The sequence below is a fragment of the Bombyx mori genome, chromosome 15 (genome assembly GCF_030269925.1).
Source record: "Bombyx mori chromosome 15, ASM3026992v2".
Lineage (NCBI taxonomy): Eukaryota > Metazoa > Arthropoda > Insecta > Lepidoptera > Bombycidae > Bombyx > Bombyx mori.
Genome location: NC_085121.1, coordinates 15193895 through 15219523, shown reverse-complemented (window position 1 = coordinate 15219523; position 25629 = coordinate 15193895). Strand labels below are relative to the sequence as shown.

The window sequence follows — 25629 nt, the reverse complement described above, 5'->3', positions numbered from 1 at the left end:
TGTTTTTCCTTTGATGTCCCCCCCGTCGGACGGATTCCTTTTGTTTGTTTTAAGTTTTTTTTATACCAAAAGTTTAGGTCTTTTATTTGTCGATTGAGGCACTACGAAGTCTGCCGGGTCAGCTAGTATAGAATGAAATTCAATTAAAAAATAGTTGATCTCCGGTGTTAAGGTCTAAGGATTTCAAGATTGACGCGCAAGGATTCGAATAGAAAACATGCCTAAAAGCATCTTGTGTGATGTCATTTGAGGCTAAAATAAACGCGTTAACAATTAATCATATGCTGTCACAACGATAGGCCACATAATATGACATTATGTGATTTAACTGGCGTGAAACATGATAGAATAATGTTTAATAAATGAACATTTCACAAAAAAAAATCCTACCTATTCTAGAAACCTCGAGGGGTTATTCTAGATTCACCGAACTAGTAGTTAAGCTCACGGGGCTCAAACCGGGAGTGTTGCTAACACTGGCCCTAGCAAGAGCAGTTCTTGGCAGATTCTATCACCGGATCGGAAACGCGACCCACTGAGAAGATCCGGCGAGAAACTCAGTGGGCTGTGTCAATGGGAGTTTCACAAAAATGTATCCATACATATAAATATCGCTTCTCGCATTAAAACTGTATAATCTCTAAACTTACTAATTATAGGTATAGTTATAGTATATAGGTATAGTTATATAGGTATAGTTACATTAAAAAATAAAAATAAAACTAAACTACGCTCTTTTGACAGTATTTACGAGAAAAATACTGGTGATACTAAATGATTCCGCATATTAACTCAATATCGAATATTTTTGGAAATTGTACACCTTTAATGCAAAAAGACGATATGTATACATGTAAAATGCAAACGATTTTTTATTGTTTGCGAAACCCAACTTTATAACGGTCGCTTCAGGTGGACCTGGATATGCGTATCGGCATCCATAGCGGCACGGTGCTGTGCGGGGTGCTAGGTCTGCTCAAGTGGCAGTTCGACCTTTGGTCCTATGACGTCACACTCGCCAACCACATGGAGAGCGGGGGCTTGCCCGGGTAAGACGTCCCTAAAACTTTCTATAAGACTCTTTTTTTATTGTTTAGATGAGTGGACGAGCTCACGGCCCACCTGGTCTTAAGTGGTTACTGGAGCTCATAGACATCTATAACGTAAATGCGCCACCCACCTTGAAATATTAGTTCTAAGATCTCAGTATAGCTACAACGGCTGCCCCACCCTTCAAACCGAAACACATTACTGCTTCACGGCAGAAATAGGCAGGGCGGTGGTACCTACCCGCGCGAACTCACGAGAATTCGGTTAAAGTACTATATAAGTAAATTTTGAAGTTGCAACTTCCTCAATGTAATGGCGCTTTGTTATGAAACTTCGGAATGTTCGCTTAAGGTTATGACTGTGATTAAAACGCGTATTGTCTGCTGTATGACAATCAAGCAGTTACAATTAACTTCCAAGAAACGAAGATCGCACTGAAGACAGAAATCTGAATCGTACCAAAGACAGTTTCAAGATAATCTTGGATTCAACATAAAATATGACGCACATTATATATTCGGACATATATATTATGTGCATATATCAATATTCGGACTGTTGGTTCGCCGAAAAAAATCACTCGCTTGATCGACAATCTTTCCTGCATCATTCTATTATATTATTATTGTTACTTACAATACAATAAGCCGCCCATAATGTGGACCTATTGAAATTCCCGGAAACCAGCTGCATGCAAAGAGCGCAGGAATACATCTTCACTTAATGATGATGATGATGATGATGTAATTATTATCTAATAAACAATAGTAAATTTTATAATGTAACCTATATTAGCGTCTACTTTATGATTCTGTTAAATTAAGGATTATTTGTTTAAGTAATCTTCGATAATATAATATAATAATCTTAATATCGAGAAACTTGTTGTTCAAGGTAGGGTCAATGGTAAGAGATCTCGTGGACGAATCCCCATGCGTTGCACTGATCAGGTGAAAGACCTTACTGGAACCCCACTTAACGAGTGTGTGCGCCGGGCCTCGGTTCGCAAACTATGAAAACATCTGTCAAGGCTTTAATAAGCAAGAATTAGAACCACGACTGCTCTGCCAAGAGCAACCGATTATGATGATGATAATATTTCAGACGAGTGCACATTTCGTCAGCAACATATGAGTGCCTGTGCGGTGCTTTCGAGGTGGAACCTGGTGACGGAGCCTCCAGAGATCCTTACATCAAAGAACAGAACATCACCACTTACCTGATAAAAGCGACGGAGCAGCCTCGGAGAGCCAGGCACCCTTCTCGCAACGGGTCAGCCTCCATAAATTATTTTTTGGCATTTAATATAACATACACTCTCCTCCTCCTGCACCCTTCTCGCAACGGGTCAGCCTCCATAAATCATTTTTTGGCATTTAATATAACATACACTCTCCTCCTCCTAGCGTGGGTTACCCTCAATTGTAGGATCGTGGCCTCCTCTAATAACTTTCTCTTGGATTATCCTCCGCCACTCATGCCTATCCTCGGTGTGAATAGCACCGTGGAACATATATCACACCAACCGGCCTGAGTACCGGATTGGGCCAATTATCAATCGAATCGTCCGGCGTCCTTAATCTAGAGTCATATTAACATACACAGAAATATTTAAATCACTCTTCATATACTATCCTTATCCTATTGCTATTGTGATCCGGCACGCGTGGATTCCGCTGTCTACCCTATTTTTGCGGCAAAGCGATCATGCGTTCAGTTTACAACATAACACATGTCTCAATGTAACTCATATCTCAATGTCGATATTCACACGTTGTGATCTCTAGTCTCCATTAAAAAAACACTTAGTACATATTATTACCGAAACGGCCGACGTTTCAGAGCCTTCGATTCCGCTCGAAGACTCCGTCGGCTGGGCGTCCTTGGTGTGAGCTGCGCTGTCTAGTTCCAGTGTTGACCGCAGTAACCCCCTACCTCATCCGGGTTCTGACCTCGGAGGGGATCGGACGCTTGGGCGAAGAGTATAGGAGAGTCGTTTAGTACTAGGTAGGGCCCTGAAAACATCCTTGGGCCCGAGGTTTCGCAGTCGTGGACGAGTCCCACATACCCCGCGCGCCCCCTAGGCGCGGGGACCTGGTAGGAGGTTTGGCACCACCCCGAAAAAAAAAAAAGATATTATGTATTATGCATTTGCAGGGGAGTCATTTAATAGGTATGTAGGGTCCTAAAAATCCTCGAGCTCACGCGTCATTTTTGCAGACCAGTCTCAAATACCCCGCGGAGGTTCGGTCCCCGAGCCAAAAAATAGCCAAGGTGACGTAACAGATTGTGCCCCTAAAAATCGGTGTCCGTTTTTCAGTTTTCCCTTAAGCCAGCAGATCTGGACGACAATGACGCGTCGTCCAAGCGGCAGCATCGATGACGAAACCACGACCGACTGGACCCCGGAAATGCCGTTTCAGAACGTAAGCCCTTGATTCCACGTTACTCCGGACCCATTGATGGTCGACACAATCTCCCTATCTCTCATTTTCAATTTACAATGTTATAGCAACAAAAGCTACGAATCAATTTACAGATGTAGTCAATTAACGCAAAGTGATGTACATAAAGGTTAATGACGTCGCTGCTGTTATGATCGAGAGAGATAACGAAATGTTCCAATTAAACAGCTTCTTGTTTATAACCCTTATCTGTACCTTCAAAACATTGGTAGCTATAGAAATTCGATCTCTCATCGCGTAGTGAATGTTCCATGAAACAACGCAATATTCGAACCATTGAAAATGGTTAATATCTGTAAGTTTCCTTCACCAATATTACATTGTACAAAGCACTTAACTGAGTAAATTGGTTAAAAATGTTTATTGCCTGGGATTGCACTTTTATGAGTTGTCTTGTACCCGCCCTGGCAGAGCCCTTGCTTGCCTATCTGTCCTGGTAGAATTGGAAAGGCCTCTGGGCCACCAGTAATCTCTGAAACATAAAAAAGAGTTGTCTTGTTTGCTCACGCAGTATTTAACTGGTGGTACAACTACAAGGGCACGGTTGGACATGTTCCGAGTGGGTCAAGAAGCCGAGGTGGAGGAGGACGCCCCAGTCTCAGATGTTGAAGTTAGTAAAGTTCTAATTGTTTTATATCGTTGTTGGACGCATATTGATATGTAGTCGATGCCTTTCATGGATGTACGTAAAAGCGTTCCTTCGATATGCGTCATGATAATCGGCTTATCGATGCCGCTGCTGACTACGCCCCGAATACTGATCATGCAGGAGCCAGTCACCGTCGACCGTAGCTCTAACACTAGGAGTAGGGACCCCGATAACCGTACTCGTCGAACTCGGCAAAGAGTTCGACGTGCAAGCTAACCTAAGCATTAGCCCGCTTAGTTTCCCCCCAGATCTTCTCAGCGGGTCGTTTTTTTGCTTCGAAACGAAGCAACGTATTAACATATTTTTTTTAAAGTCATCGTTTTAAGTCAAGAGAACGTAGCATAGGTACCTTTTATCCCGTAAAAAAATAACTCATTCAAAAGACTGGAATGGACTGTGTGAATGAAGATTTTCGAGATAAGGGTGTCAATGCAGAAATGACGTATGATAGGCCTGAATGGAAAAAGATGACATAGAACCCACATAGATGGATAAGGGATAATGAAAGAAGAAGGGTGTTGGTTGTTTTTACGCCTTTCTCCTTTCAAAGCACCCCTTGAATAAAATGCACGTATGACGACACCTCTGTTTATTTTACAGGAAGGCGATATTATTAATCACTCGATAGAGGTGGAAAGCAATCGCCGGATGCGCGTGGACAACATGCGCGCGGTCTCGCTGCGGTTCAGACGGGCGTCCCTCGAACGAAGCTTTGGAGAGCTGGACGAGCGGACCTTCAAGTCTAACGTGCTCTGCTGCTTCGTACTCTGGCTCTTCAATGTAGCCGTCCAGGCGGTCATACATTACAAGTAAGAACGATTTCTATAGAACAGGTCTATATTTTAACAGTGCACTATAACACGTTTTTTCAATAACACCCGTGTATATCATAATTAAATAAATGATAATAAGTAAATACATAATATGTACATGACTTTTTATTATTTCCAACATAGAGACCTCCGGATATAGCGACGACATTAAAGTGCCCCCTCCGCCGTCGTTATAACCGAAATTCACTGTATTTATGAACTGTACAAATCATTGTTAGCTTCACAGTACAGAAATAATATGCGGTAAGTCTCCGCGCCTTAATACGTGGAGTAAAATGAGCACTATATGAGTGAGTTTTTACTGGTGGTAGGACCTCTTGTGAGTCCGCACGGGTAGGTACCACCACCCTGCGTATTTTTGCCGTGAAGCAGTAATGCGTTTCGGTTTGAAGGTTGGGGCAGCCGTTGTAACTATTCATAAGACCTTAGAACTTATATCTCAAGGTGGGTGGCGCATTTACGTTATAGATGTCTATGGGCTCCAGTAACCACTTAACACCAGGTGGGCTGTGAGCTCGTCCACACATCTAAGCAATAAAAAAATGCTTACTTAGTTGCTGGATCCTGATGATAATATTGGCGAACATGACAATCCCGCTGGTGATATCATTCGTGCTGGTGATGATGGAAGAATTCCCGAGACTGTCGCCGCGACTGGCAAAGTTTTCGGCTGCTCTAAGTGCGACCACGCTCAGGAGAAACATACATATTTGCTGTTTCATCATGATTATGTCTGTGTCCAGGTAAAGTTAGAATATACACGTATTGCTTTTACTATTCCCTTATTTTAAAGCATCGGAGTAATATGCAGTGATTCCTCATAAACTTTTAACGTTGCGTCCGAAAGATGCGGAGTTTTTGTACATTACACGGTTTATACTGTAGTGCTACTGGTGGTAGGACGTCTTGTGAGTCCGCACGGGTAGGTACCACCACCCTGCCTATTTCTGCCGTGAAGCAGTAATGCGTTTCAGTCTGAAGGATGAGGCAGCCGTTGTAACTATACTAAGACCCTAGAACTGATATCTCAAAATGGGTGGCGGCATTTACATTGTAGATGTCTTATGTGCTCCGGTAACCACTTAACACCAGGTGGGCTGTGAGATCATGCAACCATCTATGATGCTTAAAAAAAAATGAGACAGTAATTTTCGATGAAATTAACTCTAACATGTTTTGTTAAAACAATTAAAGAAAAAGGTTAAGGGCGGTGAAAGTTTTTCTGTGTTTCTTGGCAACTGATAACCGGACAATGCTATAAAAGCTTCGTTTCAAAATGCAAACAGTTAATATCTACAAAATAATCAGAATTGAACGATTGCAAAATTATCAGAATTTACGATGTATTAATTTCTAGTAACAGTATAATAAACGTAGGATTGATAAGAACGGAACGTATGAAGAGTGTGGAAAGGAGTGTTATGGTATGAGTCAGAGGAAACGGAAAGAAAGGGAAAAGAGAATGAAAGACAGAATGACAGAGAAAAGGAAGATGGCGAAGACGGTTAAAAAAAGAGCAAGGCGTAATAAAAGTGTTCGACGCTTGAAAGGCAAACGTGACTAAGCGACAATGCGTGAACTTTACAGTAGACTAATTTAAAGATGAAATACCTGAAGAAAAAAATAATTTTAACGAATCTAGCTGTAGTAGAATCTAGCTAGTAGCTGTAGGATTGAAATGATTTTAATAGACCTAGAAATATATATTTTTTGCGCATCGAATATGGTTATTGCCTATCATTTATGTACAAAGCAGTTTATTGTCGCTTAGTCACGTTTGCCTTTCAAGCGTCGTGTTAATTAATTTTTAATTATTATTATAACAGAATATTTTGGAACATTGAAAGTTTTATTTCATGCGCTGCGATCCCTATTCTACATACATAAAATGTCAAATAATGATTTTACGTTTCAGCACAATAAAACTGTACGTTTGTCCGTCATCTTTTCCGCCGACTTCGTACAATGGAAGCTACACGTTAAACACCACGTTCTGTGAGGATACAAACTCGACGATGTGCGCGGTCGAAGCCGGCGAATGCTATCGTCCGGAATACGTGGTTTACACGTGGGTCTTGTGCCTGGTCGCTCTGACGTCAGTACTGAAACTCCACTACCAGATCAAAACGTTACTGGCCATCATAGACGTTCTCATGTTCTGCGTTTTGCTCTTGAAGAACTACGACGTTTATTATTTCGTCACGAACGAGGGTGCTACAAAGTGAGTTTTAGGTGTTTTTAAGTGAATTTTTCTAGCAAGTCCCAAGCTTTTGCAAGTATTTTGAAAAAAATCGATTATTTGTGCTTCTATGTAAGTCTATGTGAAGGAAATGTTCCAAATTGCATATTATAGATTACCAATAGTACATTATTTAGAGAAACCAATATGGCGGATGCATGAAATTTTCGGACTTATGATGTGTGTGCAAGGCAACGTCTGTCCGTATGTCAACCTCTGGATCCACTAATTATATATCAAAACAGTGGTAATAATCAGTTAAATAATAGATATAACGTAGGTATAGGCCTTTGTAGACGCTTGAGGCTTCTGGCAGGTGACAAGCGTGTATTATCCCTCATAAAGTTTTCAATTATTCCTATTCATTCTACGTTACTTCACAATGCACTAAAGCTAAGATCCACCTGGTCTTGAGTGACTTATAAAAGACATAAAATAAATTTATAAATTCCACTTTCTTATTTCCTACTTTGAGGTGGAAATCTCTAGGCAACATCAAACATCTTTCTGAGATCTGTAGGACCTTTGCTTCTTAGTCGAGACGGGTCACATCGCTATGTACTCACTCATACGGAATCACAACAGTATGGTCTATTTTATGCGCTACAAAATTTCGAACGTTTGATTTTCATCACACGATCACTCATTCGTGGAGTTCGTTCCAGAATAAAATGATGGACATAGTCAAAAATAATTAAAAACGTCTCATTTCGTCTCACAGTCAACTGCCAGCGTATGTCCAAATGTTAATACTAATGGCAATGTTCCTCGCCGTTGTCATTTACCACGGGCGGCTGGTGGAAGTGACGTCACGTCTCGACTTTCTCTGGAAACTTCAAGCGGAGACCGATCTCGGAGAAATGGAGGACACACAGAGAATCAACAGACATCTACTGAAGCACATATTACCTGACCATGTCGTAACACACTTCTTGAGTAAAGATCGGTGTCCTAATGTAAGTTTGTCTTTTTGCGGGTTGAGTTATTATGACGGGTTAATTTCGAAAGAAATTTATTCAGATGAGCTCAGCCTTAAATCTAACTTAATATCGAATATTACTTACCCTTTTTAATTCCAAGCTTAAGCTGGATTATTATACTATTAAAGATGGTATGACCTAGAAATAGAATACGCTTAGCTTTGTCTTACCATGACAGTTAGTTTTAAACATTAGACTTGTTTCCTAAGCTCAGAAGAAGTTTATGAACTTATAACAATGTTTACGCTAACAACAAAGCCCAATAAATATATTCAACTAGTTTATTTTCCTAATTGAGTAAGTGCCTAATTTCGATAATTTAATATAATGTCATATAATCTACGGATGCTATGTTATTTCCTTCATCACCATCAGGTGTCCCGAATGTAAAATTCCAACAAACTAATCAGCATTGTACGTCGTAGGAACTGTACTCGCAGTGGCGCGACGAGGTGGGAGTGATGTTCGCCGGCATCCCGAACTTCCACGAGTTCTACTCGGAGACGAAGGCCGTCGACTGCATGCGGTTGCTCAACGAGATAATTAGTAATGTACCAACGCTTAAATGAGGCTGCATGATTTCTATACTTATGTCTTTCTTTCATCTATCTTCTTTCATCCAGTAACGTAAAGTTTTGCAATATTTATATTGCAGAAATAGGCAGAGTGGTGGTACCTACCCCCGCAGACTCACAAGAGGTCCTACCACCAGTAATTACGCGAATTATAATTTTGCGGGTTTCATTTTTATTACACGACTAGCGGTCCGCTCCGGCTCCGCTCGGGTCTTTAACAAAAATTTCAACGATACTGACGTTGTTTTATTTTTTTAAATAAAAGAACACTTATTGCGGCATAAATATAATAATAGGCAAATGTTGTCGCGACACTTTTTGTAAATAATAATGTGTAAAGTAAAGTCGTAGTACATTATTTTATTCTGTCATTAATTGTTTGCGCAGGGCACGCGATGTAAAGAATATTTTAGGTATTTTTTTACACCTTGGGTTACATTATTGGAATTCTAGTAAGGTTCCCTATTTTTTTTCAAAAAAGATTATAGCCTATGTCACTCGGGAATAGTGTAGCTTCCAAACCGTGAAAGAATTTTTCAAATCGGTTTAGTAGTTTCAGAGCCTATTCAATAAAAAAACAAACAAATCTTTCCTCTTTATAATATTAGTATAGATGTTATTCCTACCCGTGGAAGTCAATCGTTAACATTTGTTGAGTAAGTATTTCATTAGAACAATTGGTACCCGCCTGCGGGATTCGAACACCGGTGCATCGCTCAACACGAATGCACCGGACGTCTTATCCTTTAGGCTACGATGGCTTCAAAATATTTACCCCTGAGTGAGCCCGAAGGTTTGCCGCAAGCCAGCTTACTTTTTCCATGAAGTACTCAATCGTGAATTGTTTCTTCGGCAGTATTCAAAACGTTTTTTTATTGCTTAAATAGGCAGACGAGCATACGATCCACCTTATCTTGAGTGGTTACCGTGGCTTATGAACCTGAGCAATGTCAAGGGCATAGTCAAGCCGCTGTCTACCACAGGCAAGGAATTTCCACAAACCACGTTTGAATATAGACATGTCGTACCACGCAAGAAACACCTTGGGTGTTCGTCTAAAGTACTCTAGTCTAATGGTACGTGGCAAAAAAGATCTCTGGAAACGCAATGTCGATGAACGTCGTAGTGGTAGCATGAATGAAATCTGCTCCAGCGGCGGGCGGTGCGATGGTAAGAACGAGATGACTGGATCACCTTAAATAGTCCCTGAGAGTACGTACGGCTGGTTGCGGTTTATGTCCTATGAGGAACATTATTCAAATACTCAGTTTAATCAAGTACAATACTGTTACGCGCTGGGGTACGGGATAAATAAAATTCTACCAAAGTACAAATTAGAAACTGTATTTGCCCTTAGAACACTTAAAACACTTCACAAACACTTTAAAATTTTCAATTCGCTTCTTCCACTTCGCTTCAGGTAATCCATTCGCTATTTCGTTCCCTTCGAGTAGTTCCGATTACTAACTGACGGCGTGCCATCTCTGCAACGCTATCTGACAATAGATGGCGTTGTACTTCTCGAGCGTTCTAGATGCTACTAGACCCTCCAATATTCGTTCAACTATTCGGCGATTGATGGCGTTACTCTTACTGGTGTAACAATATTAACATGTAACCGTTAATATATTTGCGTTTTAATTATCTCTAAGACTTGCGAAATCCCAGGACAATACGTTTTATATTACATCATCAATTAATTATATTATTTCTTAGGGATCATGATATAAACACGACACGATTTCCGACAATTCGGAGCTCAGTTTAAAACTTAACTACAGTCGCAATCCGCAGTTGATTTCGACAAGCTGTTGATGGAGGAGCGGTTCAAGAGCATCGAGAAGATCAAGACCATCGGAGCCACTTACATGGCCGCCAGTGGACTGGACCCCGATGTTAAGGTAATCTAGGTTGTTTATTACTGATGAAGAATAAAATACATTAATAAGCACATTACGAATCAATCTTAAACACATATGATATATGTAAGCTACCGTGTTCTTTGAGAAATCTCAAAGCATCTCTGTTGCTGTACAGTTAACTGAACCTTCTTCAAACGAGGCTTGCGGAAAGTATGTAATGGTACACAGCAGCTTGGTTGGTCCTCTGGCATTGCTGTCGTCTATGAGCGATGGTAACCACTCACCATTACTTGACCCGTATGTTCTTGTACCTTGAATGGCAATAAGAAAACCCACTTGTTTGATAAATGCGTATCGGCAGGTCATGCTGTGACAAAAAGTTGCGCATTTCTGCCGCGAAATGAATAAAGAATGCAAGAATACTGCTCACTAAGTTTCTCACCGGATCTTCTCAGTGGGTCGCGTTTCAGATCCGGTGGTAGATTCCGCGAAGAAGTGCTCTTGCTAAGGCTAATGTTAGCAAACTCTCTCAGGTTGAGCTCATTAACTCATTAACCCGTCCATTCTTTACACTACCAGCGAATAGATAGAAGAAAAAGCACGAATACTGCGTTCCTTCTTAAAGAGTAGGTCTCGTCTTAATTCTGATAAGCTCACGCTGGACGCGGTCAAACAGTACGCGGTTACTATATTCCTTATTAAACCAAAAAAACGTGTGAAACCATTCACTAATATTAGTTTTATTGCAACAAATGCGCAGTCTGGTGCTGACGAGTGCGCGCACCTGTGTGCGCTCGTGGACTACGCGTTTGCGCTGCGCGAGGCTCTGGATGACGTCAACAAGCACAGCTTCAACAAATTTCGCCTCAGGGTCGGTGGGTACAAACTAATATAAGCTAAGTTTAACACTTTCAACGATGTCTTTCGAAACTTTGACTTTTAACCATCTAATATTAAAATTAGAAAGTACTGGCTGAACCCGTCCGCTTCGCCGGGCATTTAAAATTAACATTATTATTTCCCACCCCCACAAAGATTCTCATCATCAACGCCCCTGCAACTGGTGTAGTGAGTCCAACACTCATATAAATATTATCCATTAAGTACATGTATTTTCCACATAGATACCAAGTTTCAAGATTCCTATAGAGGCACCCGTCACGCGCGGACGTGCTCATCGACCACTCGATCGCCCGGCCTTTGTTCGCCCGGCTTTTGTTAGCCCGGCCATTGTTCGCGCGGCCTGTGTTCGTGGTACATCTGCCGACCAAGTGCTTTTTCCTGGAAGTTTTTATTTGTTTGGTTTCCTTTTGTTATTTCTGTGTTCGTGGTACATCTGCCGACAAACTGTCTTCCTGGAAGTGTTTAATTGTTTTGTTTCTTTTTGTTATTTCCGTTTTGTTGTGATTTTTCTTTGTCCTGCAGTAATCGTGCCGCATCGCCACCTGTGTTCAATAGAACCGCTCAGGTCCGAGAAGTTGGGGCCTCGCCGCAAGGCGAGTGTTTTCTAAGACCCAGGGTAGCCCCACCTGGGCACGTAGACATCATGGACGCTGTATTTGCGGAATTTCTCCGGCTTCGCTACCCAAAGCTCACTTCCGAGTTTCAGGCCTTCAAGGCCGATCACACTGCGAGCCCTCTCGTGGACTCCACCGAGCTCGCTGCTCCTGCGTCGCCTGTACCTGCGTGCAAAGCTTCTGCATCGAGCACCGCAGCCTCCGTCGTGCCTGCCGTTCCCGCGTCGCCTATACTGGCGAGTAAAACTGCTGCGTCGTCCGCCGTGGTCACCGTTCCAGCAGCGCGATCATCCGCGGCCTCCGTCGCGCCGTCCAAAACACCTACTCGTAGGTCACCTGCGCCCGCCTCCTCGTCCTCCGACTCTGACTCGGAGATGGAGGTCGACCTCGCTCCCGCCTCATCGACGGATGGATTCACCCTGGTGCAAAAGGGTAAGAAGCGTGCCGCGGAGTCTCGAGCTCCCGCGGCCGCTAAAATTAGCAAAGCCGCGAACGCGTCGCGCCCCCGCCCTCAGCCTCCCGTTGCGCCTCCAGCCCGTGCCACTCCGTCGCCGCGTCCGGTGGCACAAAATAAAGCCCAGACCCCTCCCCCGGTAATCCTTCAAGAGAAGGCAGCTTGGGAACGAGTTTCCCTGGCCCTTAAGGCCAAAAATATCAATTTCACGAATGCCCGTAACCTCGCGAACGGCATTCAAATTAAGGTTCGAACATCCGACGACCATAGGGCCCTCTCTTCTTACCTCCGTAAGGAGCGTATAAGTTTCCACACATATACGCTCCAGGAGGAGCGCGAACTCCGTGCCGTTATACGTGGCATTCCTAAAGAGTTGGATGCCGAGCTCGTCAAGGCCGACCTTCTCGAACAAGGCCTACCGGTTAACTCCGTACACCGCATGCACACAGGCCGCGGAAGGGAGCCATACAATATGGTTCTCGTCGCCCTCCAGCCTACCCCCGAGGGTAAGCAAATATTCAACATCCGAACGGTCTGTAGCCTTTCCGGAATCGCAGTCGAAACCCCACACAAGAAAGGCACACCTAGCCAGTGCCATAACTGCCAATTATACGGGCATTCTTCCCGTAACTGTCACGCGCGCCCCCGATGCGTCAAGTGCTTAGGCGATCACGCCACGGCCCTATGCACTCGCGATCAAAAAACCGCGACGGAACCGCCTAGCTGCGTCCTGTGTCGAACACAGGGTCACCCCGCAAATTTTTTTTTTTTTTTTTTTTTTTATTGCTTAGATGTGTGGACGAGCTCACAGCCCACCTGATGTTAAGTGGTTACTGGAGCCCATAGACATCTAGAACGTAAATGCGCCACACACCTTGAGATATAAGTTCTAAGGTCTCAGTATAGTCACAACGGCTGCCCCACCCTTCAAACCGAAACGCATTACTGCTTCACGGCAGAAATAGGCGGGGCGGTGGTACCTACCCGTGCGGACTCACAAGAGGTCCTACCACCAGTAATTACGCAAATTATAATTTTGCGGGTTTCATTTTTATTACACGATGTTATTCCTTCACCGTGGAAGTCAATCGTGAACATTTGTTGAGTACGTATTTCATTAGAAAAATTGGTACCCGCCTGCGGGATTCGAACACCGGTGCATCGCTTCAACACGAATGCACCGGACGTCTTATCCGTTAGGCCACGACGACTTCAAAATTACCGCGGATGCCCCCGAGCCCCGAAAGTAAATCGCCGCGTCGCCCGCCAAAACCGCCTCCGAGCTTCCGGCCCAGACATCAAAGCCTCGGCACCCTCTGTGTCGCAGGCTAAGCCAGCGTTCGTTCCGGCGCCGGTGCCCAGTGTCTCGGCCTGGGCGAAACCGCTGCCGTACATGAACACGGCTACAACTCCCTCCTCCGCGATTCGTCCCGCCCCCGCGACTCGTCCCTCTCCCGCGACTGGCCCTCCGACCGCGTCCGACAATCTCGCTTTAGCGATCGACTTCTTTTAGTCGATCAACTTTGAGCGCGTTAACGCTTTGGGCGACGCCATTCGCTCTGCCTCCACTGCACAACACTTTATCGCCGTTGTGCAAGAATACGCCGACGTATACGCGTCATTAAATACGTACGTCCTCCCCTCACTCCGCCGGTAATCAATGGCGTATATAAGTAGAATAAAGCCCCTATCCGTAACGATAGGATTTTTTAACGCTTACGGTCTCGCAAATCAGCGTGATCAGGTTTCTGACTTTTTGCGTGACCATCAAATTGATATCTTTTTAGTGCAGGAGACCCTACTTAAGCCCGCGCGCCGTGACCCTAAAATCGCGAACTATAACATGGTCAGGAACGACAGGCTCTCTGCTCGTGGTGGTGGTACCGTCATTTACTATAGAAGAGCCCTGCATTGCGTCCCACTCGATCCTCCCGCGCTCGCTAATATCGAAGCATCAGTGTGCCGAATCTCACTGACGGGACACGCGCCGATCGTTATCGCGTCCGTTTATCTTCCACCGGATAAGATCGTTCTAAGCAGTGGTATCGAGGCGCTGCTCGGCATGGGGAGCTCTGTCATTCTGGCGGGCGACCTAAATTGTAAACACATCAGGTGGAACTCACACACCACAACCCCGAATGGCAGGCGGCTTGACGCGTTAGTCGATGATCTCGCCTTCGATATCGTCGCTCCGCTTACCCCGACTCACTACCCGCTAAATATCGCACATCGCCCGGATATACTCGACATAGCGTTATTAAAAAACGTAACTCTGCGCTTACATTCGATCGAAGTAGTTTCAGAGTTAGATTCAGACCACCGTCCCGTCGTTATGAAGCTCGGTCGCGCTCCCGATTCCGTTCCCGTCACGAGGACTGTGGTGGATTGGCACACGCTGGGCATCAGCCTGGCTGAATCTGATCCACCATCGCTACCGTTTAGCCCGGACTCTACCCCGTCTCCTCAGGATACCGCTGAAGCCATAGACATCTTAACGTCACACATCACCTCGACATTAGATAGGTCATCGAAACAAGTTGTAGCGGAGGACTTCCTTCACCGCTTCAAATTGTCCGACGATATTAGGGAACTCCTTAGAGCTAAGAACGCCTCGATACGCGCCTACGACAGGTATCCTACCGCGGAAAATCGTATTCGAATGCGTGCCCTACAACGCGACGTAAAGTCTCGCATCGCCGAAGTCCGAGATGCCAGATGGTCTGATTTCTTAGAAGGACTCGCGCCCTCCCAAAGGTCTTACTACCGCTTAGCTCGTACTCTCAAATCGGATACGGTAGTAACTATGCCCCCCCTCGTAGGCCCCTCAGGCCGACTCACGGCGTTCGATGATGACGAAAAAGCAGAGCTGCTGGCCGATACATTGCAAACCCAGTGTACGCCCAGCACTCAATCCGTGGACCCTGTTCATGTAGAATTAGTAGACAGTGAGGTAGAAAGCAGAGCCTCCTTGCCACCCTCTGATGCGTTACCACCCGTCACCCCGATGGAAGTTAAAGACTTGATCAAAGACCTACGTCCTCGCAAGGCTCCCGGTTCCGACGGTATATCCAACCGCGTTATTAAACTTCTACCCGTCCAACTCATCGTGATGTTGGCATCTATTTTCAATGCCGCTATGACGAACTGTATCTTTCCCGCGGTGTGGAAAGAAGCGGACGTTATCGGCATACATAAACCCGGTAAACCAAAAAATCATCCGACGAGCTACCGCCCGATCAGCCTCCTCATGTCTCTAGGCAAACTGTATGAGCGTCTGCTCTACAAACGCCTCAGAGACTTCGTCTCATCCAAGGGCATTCTCATCGATGAACAATTCGGATTCCGTACAAATCACTCATGCGTTCAACAGGTGCACCGCCTCACGGAGCACATTCTTGTGGGGCTTAATCGACCAAAACCGTTATACACGGGAGCTCTCTTCTTCGACGTCGCAAAAGCGTTCGACAAAGTCTGGCACAACGGTTTGATTTTCAAACTATTCAACATGGGTGTGCCGGATAGTCTCGTGCTCACCATACGGGACTTCTTGTCGAACCGCTCTTTTCGATATCGAGTCGAGGGAACCCGCTCCTCCCCACGACCTCTCACAGCTGGAGTCCCGCAAGGCTCTGTCCTCTCACCCCTCCTATTTAGCTTATTCGTTAACGATATTCCCCGGTCGCCGCCGACCCATTTAGCTTTATTTGCCGACGACACGACTGTTTACTATTCCAGTAGAAACAAGTCCCTAATCGCGAAGAAGCTTCAGAGCGCAGCCCTAGCCCTAGGACAGTGGTTCCGAAAATGGCGCATAGACATCAACCCAGCGAAAAGTACTGCGGTGCTCTTTCAGAGGGGAAGCTCCACACGGATTTCCTCCCGTATTAGGAGGAGGAATCTCACACCCCCGATTACTCTCTTTAGTCAATCCATACCCTGGGCCAGGAAGGTCAAGTACCTGGGCGTTACCCTGGATGCATCGATGACATTCCGCCCGCATATAAAATCAGTCCGTGACCGTGCCGCGTTTATTCTCGGTAGACTCTACCCCATGATTTGTAAGCGGAGTAAAATGTCCCTTCGGAACAAGGTGACACTTTACAAAACTTGCATAAGGCCCGTCATGACTTACGCGAGTGTGGTGTTCGCTCACGCGGCCCGCACACACATAGACACCCTTCAATCTCTACAATCCCGCTTTTGCAGGTTAGCCGTCGGAGCTCCGTGGTTCGTGAGGAACGTTGACCTACACGACGACCTGGGCCTCGAATCTATACAGAAATACATGAAGTCAGCGTCGGAACGGTACTTCGATAAGGCTATGCGTCATGATAATCGCCTTATCGTAGCCGCCGCTGACTACTCCCCGAATCCTGATCATGCAGGAGCCAGTCACCGTCGACGCCCTAGACACGTCCTTACGGATCCATCAGATCCAATAACCTTCGCACTAGACGCCTTCAGCTCTAGGAGCAGGCTTAGGGACCTCGGTAACCGTACTCGTCGAACTCGACAAAGAGTTCGCCGTGCAACCTAACCCATGAATCAGCTCGCTGAGTTTCTCGCCGGATCTTCTCAGCGGGTCGCGATTCCGATCCGGTAGTAAATTCATTCGCGAAGCAGCTACTCTTGAGTTGTTAGGTCTCCTTCGGAGGCGCTCGGGTAGCTGTTAGCAAATCCCACCCCTCCTGGCTGAGCCTTTGCTCGCCCACCTGTCCTGGTGAAACTGGAAAGGCCTCCGGGCCACCAGTAAAACTTCAATCATAAAAAAAAAAAAAAAAAAAAACCAAGTTTCAAGTCAATCGGATGCATGGTTCAGTAGTTATAACGGAATCCGCAAAAACCACTGTAGATTTATATTATATGTTAGTATAGATATAGATTAAAATTTATCTGTTTGTATTCTTCGGTTAAGTTATTTTGATAACCACAAGTCTTATTCACCTTGCCCCCGGTTTGCCTCATCCGATTCTCGGAGGAGCTATTCGGGGTCATTGTTGTTCGCCTCAAACGTGCCCCATTTATTAACGCTAACGCGTGGCTAAAAGTTCAGAGATTTTCTTCTGACAAAGAAAGTTAAACTTCCCTTTTCGATATTAAATAAATTACTGAATACTGATTGATATAAACAGTTTCCCTTGAGCTTCGATAACTGGGATAGTCTGCGACAAAGAACACAAGAAGGACTCATTTATAAATATTTCCTGTTGCAAATTAATGTCGTATATTGATAGCTAGTTTTCCCCTCCTTGATTTTTAAGAGCATCGGTATAGATGTTTCTTTTGTTTCCATTATTACATACGAAATAGCAGTAAATTTATAATGACATACCATTTAGAAGGGTGTTAGAAACATCTAACTATAATAAATAAATAATAATAAACATTTACTAACAATCACGCTACGTTAACTGGTCCCGTGCTAAGTTCGTAAAGAACTTTTGTTACAGGTACCAGATAACGGAAATAAAAGTAAGATTTTTATTATACACATACATATATTTAATATACATCCATAACCCTGGGAAAGACATTTTATATTCATCATACAAATATTCTCCCTTGGCGGGATTCGAACCCGCGACCTCCTTGTGTAGTGACCATGTCACTTACCACTACACCAGACGGCCGTTCTATCTATTCCACTCGTCGATATTTTAATCCTGTTAATGAAATTAGCCGTGATGTGCATCTCTTTTTCGTTTGATCAAGAACTACGTCGCCATTCCGATAGAGGCACCCGTCACGCGCGGACGTGCTCATCGACCACTCGATCGCCCGGCCTTTGTTCGCCCGGCTTTTGGTAGCCCGGCCATTGTTCGCGCGGCCTGTGTTCGTGGTACATCTGCCGACTAAGTGCTCTTCCTGGAAGTTTTTATTTGTTTTGTTTCCTTTTGTTATTTCTATGTTCGTGGTACATCTGCCGACAAACTGTCTTCCTGGAAGTGTTTAATTGTTTTGTTTCTTTTTGTTATTTCCGTTTTGTTGTGATTTTTCTTTGTCCTGCAGTAATCGTGCCGCATCGCCACCTGTGTTCAATAGAACCGCTCAGGTCCGAGAAGTTGGGGCCTCGCCGCAAGGCGAGTGTTTTCTAAGACCCAGGGTAGCCCCACCTGGGCACGTAGACATCATGGACGCTGTATTTGCGGAATTTCTCCGGCTTCGCTACCCAAAGCTCACTTCCGAGTTTCAGGCCTTCAAGGCCGATCACACTGCGAGCCCTCTCGTGGACTCCACCGAGCTCGCTGCTCCTGCGTCGCCTGTACCTGCGTGCAAAGCTTCTGCATCGAGCACCGCAGCCTCCGTCGTGCCTGCCGTTCCCGCGTCGCCTATACTGGCGAGTAAAACTGCTGCGTCGTCCGCCGTGGTCACCGTTCCAGCAGCGCGATCATCCGCGGCCTCCGTCGCGCCGTCCAAAACACCTACTCATAGGTCACCTGCGCCCGCCTCCTCGTCCTCCGACTCTGACTCGGAGATGGAGGTCGACCTCGCTCCCGCCTCATCGACGGATGGATTCACCCTGGTGCAAAAGGGTAAGAAGCGTGCCGCGGAGTCTCGAGCTCCCGCGGCCGCTAAAATTAGCAAAGCCGCGAACGCGTCGCGCCCCCGCCCTCAGACTCCCGTTGCGCCTCCAGCCCGTGCCACTCCGTCGCCGCGTCCGGTGGCACAAAATAAAGCCCAGACCCCTCCCCCGGTAATCCTTCAAGAGAAGGCAGCTTGGGAACGAGTTTCCCTGGCCCTTAAGGCCAAAAATATCAATTTTACGAATGCCCGTAACCTCGCGAACGGCATTCAAATTAAGGTTCGAACATCCGACGACCATAGGGCCCTCTCTTCTTACCTCCGTAAGGAGCGTATAAGTTTCCACACATATACGCTCCAGGAGGAGCGCGAACTCCGTGCCGTTATACGTGGCATCCCTAAAGAGTTGGATGCCGAGCTCGTCAAGGCCGACCTTCTCGAACAAGGCCTACCGGTTAACTCCGTACACCGCATGCACACAGGCCGCGGAAGGGAGCCATATAATATGGTTCTCGTCGCCCTCCAGCCTACCCCCGAGGGTAAGCAAATATTCAACATCCGAACGGTCTGTAGCCTTTCCGGAATCGCAGTCGAAACCCCACACAAGAAAGGCACACCTAGCCAGTGCCATAACTGCCAATTATACGGGCATTCTTCCCGTAACTGTCACGCGCGCCCCCGATGCGTCAAGTGCTTAGGCGATCACGCCACGGCCCTATGCACTCGCGATCAAAAAACCGCAACAGAACCGCCTAGCTGCGTCCTGTGTCGAACACAGGGTCACCCCGCAAATTACCGCGGATGCCCCCGAGCCCCGAAAATAAATCGCCGCGTCGCCCGCCAAAACCGCCTCCGAGCTTCCGGCCCAGACATCAAAGCCTCGGCACCCTCTGTGTCGCAGGCTAAGCCAGCGTTCGTTCCGGCGCCGGTGCCCAGTGTCTCGGCCTGGGCGAAACCGCTGCCGTACATGAACACGGCTACAACTCCCTCCTCCGCGATTCGTCCCGCCCCCGCGACTCGTCCCTCTCCCGCGACTTGCCCTCCGACCGCGTCCGACAATCTCGCTTTAGCGATCGACTTCTTTCAGTCGATCAACTTTGAGCGCGTTAACGCTTTGGGCGACGCCATTCGCTCTGCCTCCACTGCACAACACTTTATCGCCGTTGTGCAAGAATACGCCGACGTATACGCGTCATTAAATACGTACGTCCTCCCCTCACTCCGCCGGTAATCAATGGCGTATATAAGTAGAATAAAGCCCCTATCCGTAACGATAGGATTTTTTAACGCTTACGGTCTCGCAAATCAGCGTGATCAGGTTTCTGACTTTTTGCGTGACCATCAAATTGATATCTTTTTAGTGCAGGAGACCCTACTTAAGCCCGCGCGCCGTGACCCTAAAATCGCGAACTATAACATGGTCAGGAACGACAGGCTCTCTGCTCGTGGTGGTGGTACCGTCATTTACTATAGAAGAGCCCTGCATTGCGTCCCACTCGATCCTCCCGCGCTCGCTAATATCGAAGCATCAGTGTGCCGAATCTCACTGACGGGACACGCGCCGATCGTTATCGCGTCCGTTTATCTTCCACCGGATAAGATCGTTCTAAGCAGTGATATCGAGGCGCTGCTCGGCATGGGGAGCTCTGTCATTCTGGCGGGCGACCTAAATTGTAAACACATTAGGTGGAACTCACACACCACAACCCCGAATGGCAGGCGGCTTGACGCGTTAGTCGATAATCTCGCCTTCGATATCGTCGCTCCGCTAATCCCGACTCACTACCCGCTAAATATCGCGCATCGCCCGGATATACTCGACATAGCGTTATTAAAAAACGTAACTCTGCGCTTACACTCGATCGAAGTAGTTTCAGAGTTAGATTCAGACCACCGTCCCGTCGTTATGAAGCTCGGTCGCGCTTCCGATTCCGTTCCCGTCACGAGGACTGTGGTGGATTGGCACACGCTGGGCATCAGCCTGGCTGAATCTGATCCACCATCGCTACCGTTTAGCCCGGACTCTACCCCGTCTCCTCAGGATACCGCTGAAGCCATAGACATCTTAACGTCACACATCACCTCGACATTAGATAGGTCATCGAAACAAGTTGTAGCGGAGGACTTCCTTCACCGCTTCAAATTGTCCGACGATATTAGGGAACTCCTTAGAGCTAAGAACGCCTCGATACGCGCCTACGACAGGTATCCTACCGCGGAAAATCGTATTCGAATGCGTGCCCTACAACGCGACGTAAAGTCTCGCATCGCCGAAGTCCGAGATGCCAGATGGTCTGATTTCTTAGAAGGACTCGCGCCCTCCCAAAGGTCTTACTACCGCTTAGCTCGTACTCTCAAATCGGATACGGTAGTAACTATGCCCCCCCTCGTAGGCCCCTCAGGCCGACTCACGGCGTTCGATGATGACGAAAAAGCAGAGCTGCTGGCCGATACATTGCAAACCCAGTGCACGCCCAGCACTCAATCCGTGGACCCTGTGCATGTAGAATTAGTAGACAGTGAGGTAGAACGCAGAGCCTCCTTGCCACCCTCTGATGTGTTACCACCCGTCACCCCGATGGAAGTTAAAGACTTGATCAAAGACCTACGTCCTCGCAAGGCTCCCGGTTCCGACGGTATATCCAACCGCGTTATTAAACTTCTACCCGTCCAACTCATCGTGATGTTGGCATCTATTTTCAATGCCGCTATGGCGAACTGTATCTTTCCCGCGGTGTGGAAAGAAGCGGACGTTATCGGCATACATAAACCCGGTAAACCAAAAAATCATCCGACGAGCTACCGCCCGATTAGCCTCCTCATGTCTCTAGGCAAACTGTATGAGCGTCTGCTCTACAAACGCCTCAGAGACTTTGTCTCATCTAAGGGCATTCTCATCGATGAACAATTCGGATTCCGTACAAATCACTCATGCGTTCAACAGGTGCACCGCCTCACGGAGCACATTCTTGTGGGGCTTAATCGACCAAAACCGTTATACACGGGAGCTCTCTTCTTCGACGTCGCAAAAGCGTTCGACAAAGTCTGGCACAACGGTTTGATTTTCAAACTATTCAACATGGGTGTGCCGGATAGTCTCGTGCTCATCATACGGGACTTCTTGTCGAACCGCTCTTTTCGATATCGAGTCGAGGGAACCCGCTCCTCCCCACGACCTCTCACAGCTGGAGTCCCGCAAGGCTCTGTCCTCTCACCCCTCCTATTTAGCTTATTCGTTAACGATATTCCCCGGTCGCCACCGACCCATTTAGCTTTATTCGCCGACGACACGACTGTTTACTATTCCAGTAGAAACAAGTCCCTAATCGCGAAGAAGCTTCAGAGCGCAGCCCTAGCCCTAGGACAGTGGTTCCGAAAATGGCGCATAGACATCAACCCAGCGAAAAGTACTGCGGTGCTCTTTCAGAGGGGAAGCTCCACACGGATTTCCTCCCGTATTAGGAGGAGGAATCTCACACCCCCGATTACTCTCTTTAGTCAATCCATACCCTGGGCCAGGAAGGTCAAGTACCTGGGCGTTACCCTGGATGCATCGATGACATTCCGCCCGCATATAAAATCAGTCCGTGACCGTGCCGCGTTTATTCTCGGTAGACTCTACCCCATGATTTGTAAGCGGAGTAAAATGTCCCTTCGGAACAAGGTGACACTTTACAAAACTTGCATAAGGCCCGTCATGACTTACGCGAGTGTGGTGTTCGCTCACGCGGCCCGCACGCACATAGACACCCTTCAATCTCTACAATCCCGCTTTTGCAGGTTAGCCGTCGGAGCTCCGTGGTTCGTGAGGAACGTTGACCTACACGACGACCTGGGCCTCGAATCTATACAGAAATACATGAAGTCAGCGTCGGAACGGTACTTCGATAAGGCTATGCGTCATGATAATCGCCTTATCGTAGCCGCCGCTGACTACTCCCCGAATCCTGATCATGCAGGAGCCAGTCACCGTCGACGCCCTAGACACGTCCTTACGGATCCATCAGATCCAATAACCTTCGCACTAGACGCCTTCAGCTCTAGGAGCAGGCTTAGGGACCTCGGTAACCGTACTCGTCGAACTCGACAAAGAGTTCGCCGTGCAACCTAACCCATGAATCAGCTCGCTGAGTTTCTCGCCGGATCTTCTCAGCGGGTCGCGATTCCGATCCGGTAGTAGATTCATTCGCGAAGCAGCTGCTCTTGAGCTGTTAGGTCTCCTTCGGAGGCGCTCGGGTAGCTGTTAGCAAATCCCACCCCTCCTGGCTGAGCCTTTGCTCGCCCACCTGTCCTGGTGAAACTGGAAAGGCCTCCGGGCCACCAGTAATCCTTCAATCATAAAAAAAAAAAAAAAAAAAAAAAAAAAAAAAAAAAAAAAAAAAAAAAAAAAAAAAAAAAACTACGTCGCAATACCTGTTGGTGTTTTTCGTAGGTATCAGCTGTGGACCTTTGGTGGGCGGCGTAATCGGTGCTCTGAAACCGGTCTACGACATCTGGGGGAACACTGTGAACGAAGCTTCGAGAATGGAGAGCACAGGCGCTATGGACAAGATACAAGTCACCAAATATACTAAACAGGTATTTTGAAACACATCAATTGTGGTATAATTTTTTTTTTAATTTATTGTTGCACAAAACAAATTACAATCGTTAGAGTACATATTAGCTAAATTGTACAAGTAGTACCTAGATCTAATCTGGATTGCAATCTAAACAGTATGTGCACTCAGCAAAACCATATTAATGTGTATAGCTTTGGCTATTGAAAACACAATTTAAATTACAAATATTGATCACTAGCCATTGTTAAATAGGATATCCTTCACACATTTGACAAATCCCCTGAGTCTAGGCTCAAAGATATCAAGGTTTTTTTTTATTGCCCTTGTAGGCAGACGGGCATACGGCCCAAGTGATGGTGAGTGGTCATCGTGCCGCTGCCTACCGCCTTATTACCTTTTTACTATAACTACAAAAAAAAAGATATAAATCAACGTCGAAATTAAAAAGTGTCCCGATCTCCCCATTTTACGGTACGGTACGTTAACGCGTCACTTCTCCAGTTGTTAGAGGTTCGCGGATACGGCGTGGAGCGCCGTGGTTGCGTCGAGGTGAAGGGCAAGGGGCGCATGGAGACGTGGTGGGTGGTGTCGAGGCGGGGCGCCCCGCGTCCCCCGCGCCGCCCCGCGCCCCACCCCCGCTCCCTCGCCGCGCTCGTCTACACTATGCTGCAGGCGAGAAAGCGCATCTACACGCACCCTCTAGATGCCACGCATATCGGTTAGTTCTCGTATACTTTATCTTACATTATGGTCTAAATTATGAATAATTGATTTTATTTCAGACAACAACTACAAGTCCATATGTGTACCATCATTGAAAAATGCTTAAAATTAACAAAACAAAGAAAATAAAAAATAAATTATTAAAAATAATTATCAGTTGGATACATTTAAATATTCCATTCAACTGATACTTTATTTATTTTTTTAGCAAGTGATCCATGATACAGTGGTTCAAGTACCGACAGTCATAACGGTCTGCTAATGCCTTCAGGGTGCTGTTAGGGCTGACCCGGACCTTTTCCGCATGGCCGCCCTGTAGTATAGAAACAATCGACTCGTGCCTCGGCGAACTTTCCCGACGCGCTACAGAACCGAGGCAGCCCCAACAACACCCTGAACGCATTGTTGTATTGGACGCGTAAGGCGCTGTACTGCTTTTGAGTATAGAACACGCACAGGCTGCTCGTATAGAAGGACGTACAAAACGCTCTAAATAGAGTAATTTTGACATCGCGCAAACATTTGAAGTCGTCGTGGCCTAAAGGATAAGACGTCCGGTGCATTCGTGTTGAGCGATGCACCGGTGTTCGAATCCCGCAGGCGGGTACCAATTGTTCTAATGAAATACTTACTCAACAAATGTTCACGATTGACTTCCACGGTGAATGAATAACATCTATATATATAAAAATGAATTGCTGTTCGTAAGTCTCGCTAAAACTCGAGAACGGCTGGACCGATTTGGCTAATTTTGGTCTTGAATTATTTGTGGAAGTTCAGAGAAGGTTTAAAAGGTAGATAAATATGAAAATTCCCGGAACTAAATGAAAATAACAATTGTGTTTTTCCTTTGAAGTGTCCCCTTGGACAGATTCCTTTGTTTGTTTTAAGTTTATTTTATACAAAAGTTCAGATCTTTTGTTTATCGATTGAAGTACTACGAAGTCTGTCGGGTCAGCGAGTCGTGTAATAAAAATCAAACCCGCAAAATTATAATTTGCGTAATTACTGATGGTAGGACCTCTTGTGAGTCCGCGCGGGTAGGTATCACCACCCTGCCTATTTCTGCCGTGAAGCAGTAATGCGTTTCGGTTTGAAGGGTGGGGCAGCCGTTGTAACTATACTGAGACCTTAGAACTTATATCTCAAGGTAGGTGGCGGCATTTACGTTGTAGATGTCTATGGGCTCCAGTAACCA

The 25629-nt window shown here is 46.2% G+C and overlaps 1 protein-coding gene across 3 annotated transcripts in view; it reads left to right on the top strand.

Annotated features, from left to right (window-relative positions):
• LOC101744252 (adenylyl cyclase 78C) overlaps positions 1–25629 on the top strand; it is a 141731-nt gene that overhangs the window by 107592 nt on the left and 8510 nt on the right. The window contains exons 15-27 of one of the 3 annotated variants that reach the window (XM_062672743.1): positions 913–1049; positions 2155–2322; positions 3371–3476; positions 4027–4125; positions 4765–4973; positions 5552–5740; positions 6913–7218; positions 7958–8192; positions 8642–8767; positions 10573–10692; positions 11414–11528; positions 23579–23724; positions 24210–24426. In XM_062672743.1, coding sequence (XP_062528727.1) covers positions 913–1049; positions 2155–2322; positions 3371–3476; positions 4027–4125; positions 4765–4973; positions 5552–5740; positions 6913–7218; positions 7958–8192; positions 8642–8767; positions 10573–10692; positions 11414–11528; positions 23579–23724; positions 24210–24426 — 2173 coding nt within the window. Of the gene's footprint in view, positions 1–912; positions 1050–2154; positions 2323–3370; positions 3477–4026; positions 4126–4764; positions 4974–5551; positions 5741–6912; positions 7219–7957; positions 8193–8641; positions 8768–10572; positions 10693–11413; positions 11529–23578; positions 23725–24209; positions 24427–25629 lie in introns of those variants that run through there. The other 2 variants (XM_012697356.4, XM_062672745.1) reach the window with 2 other exon arrangements.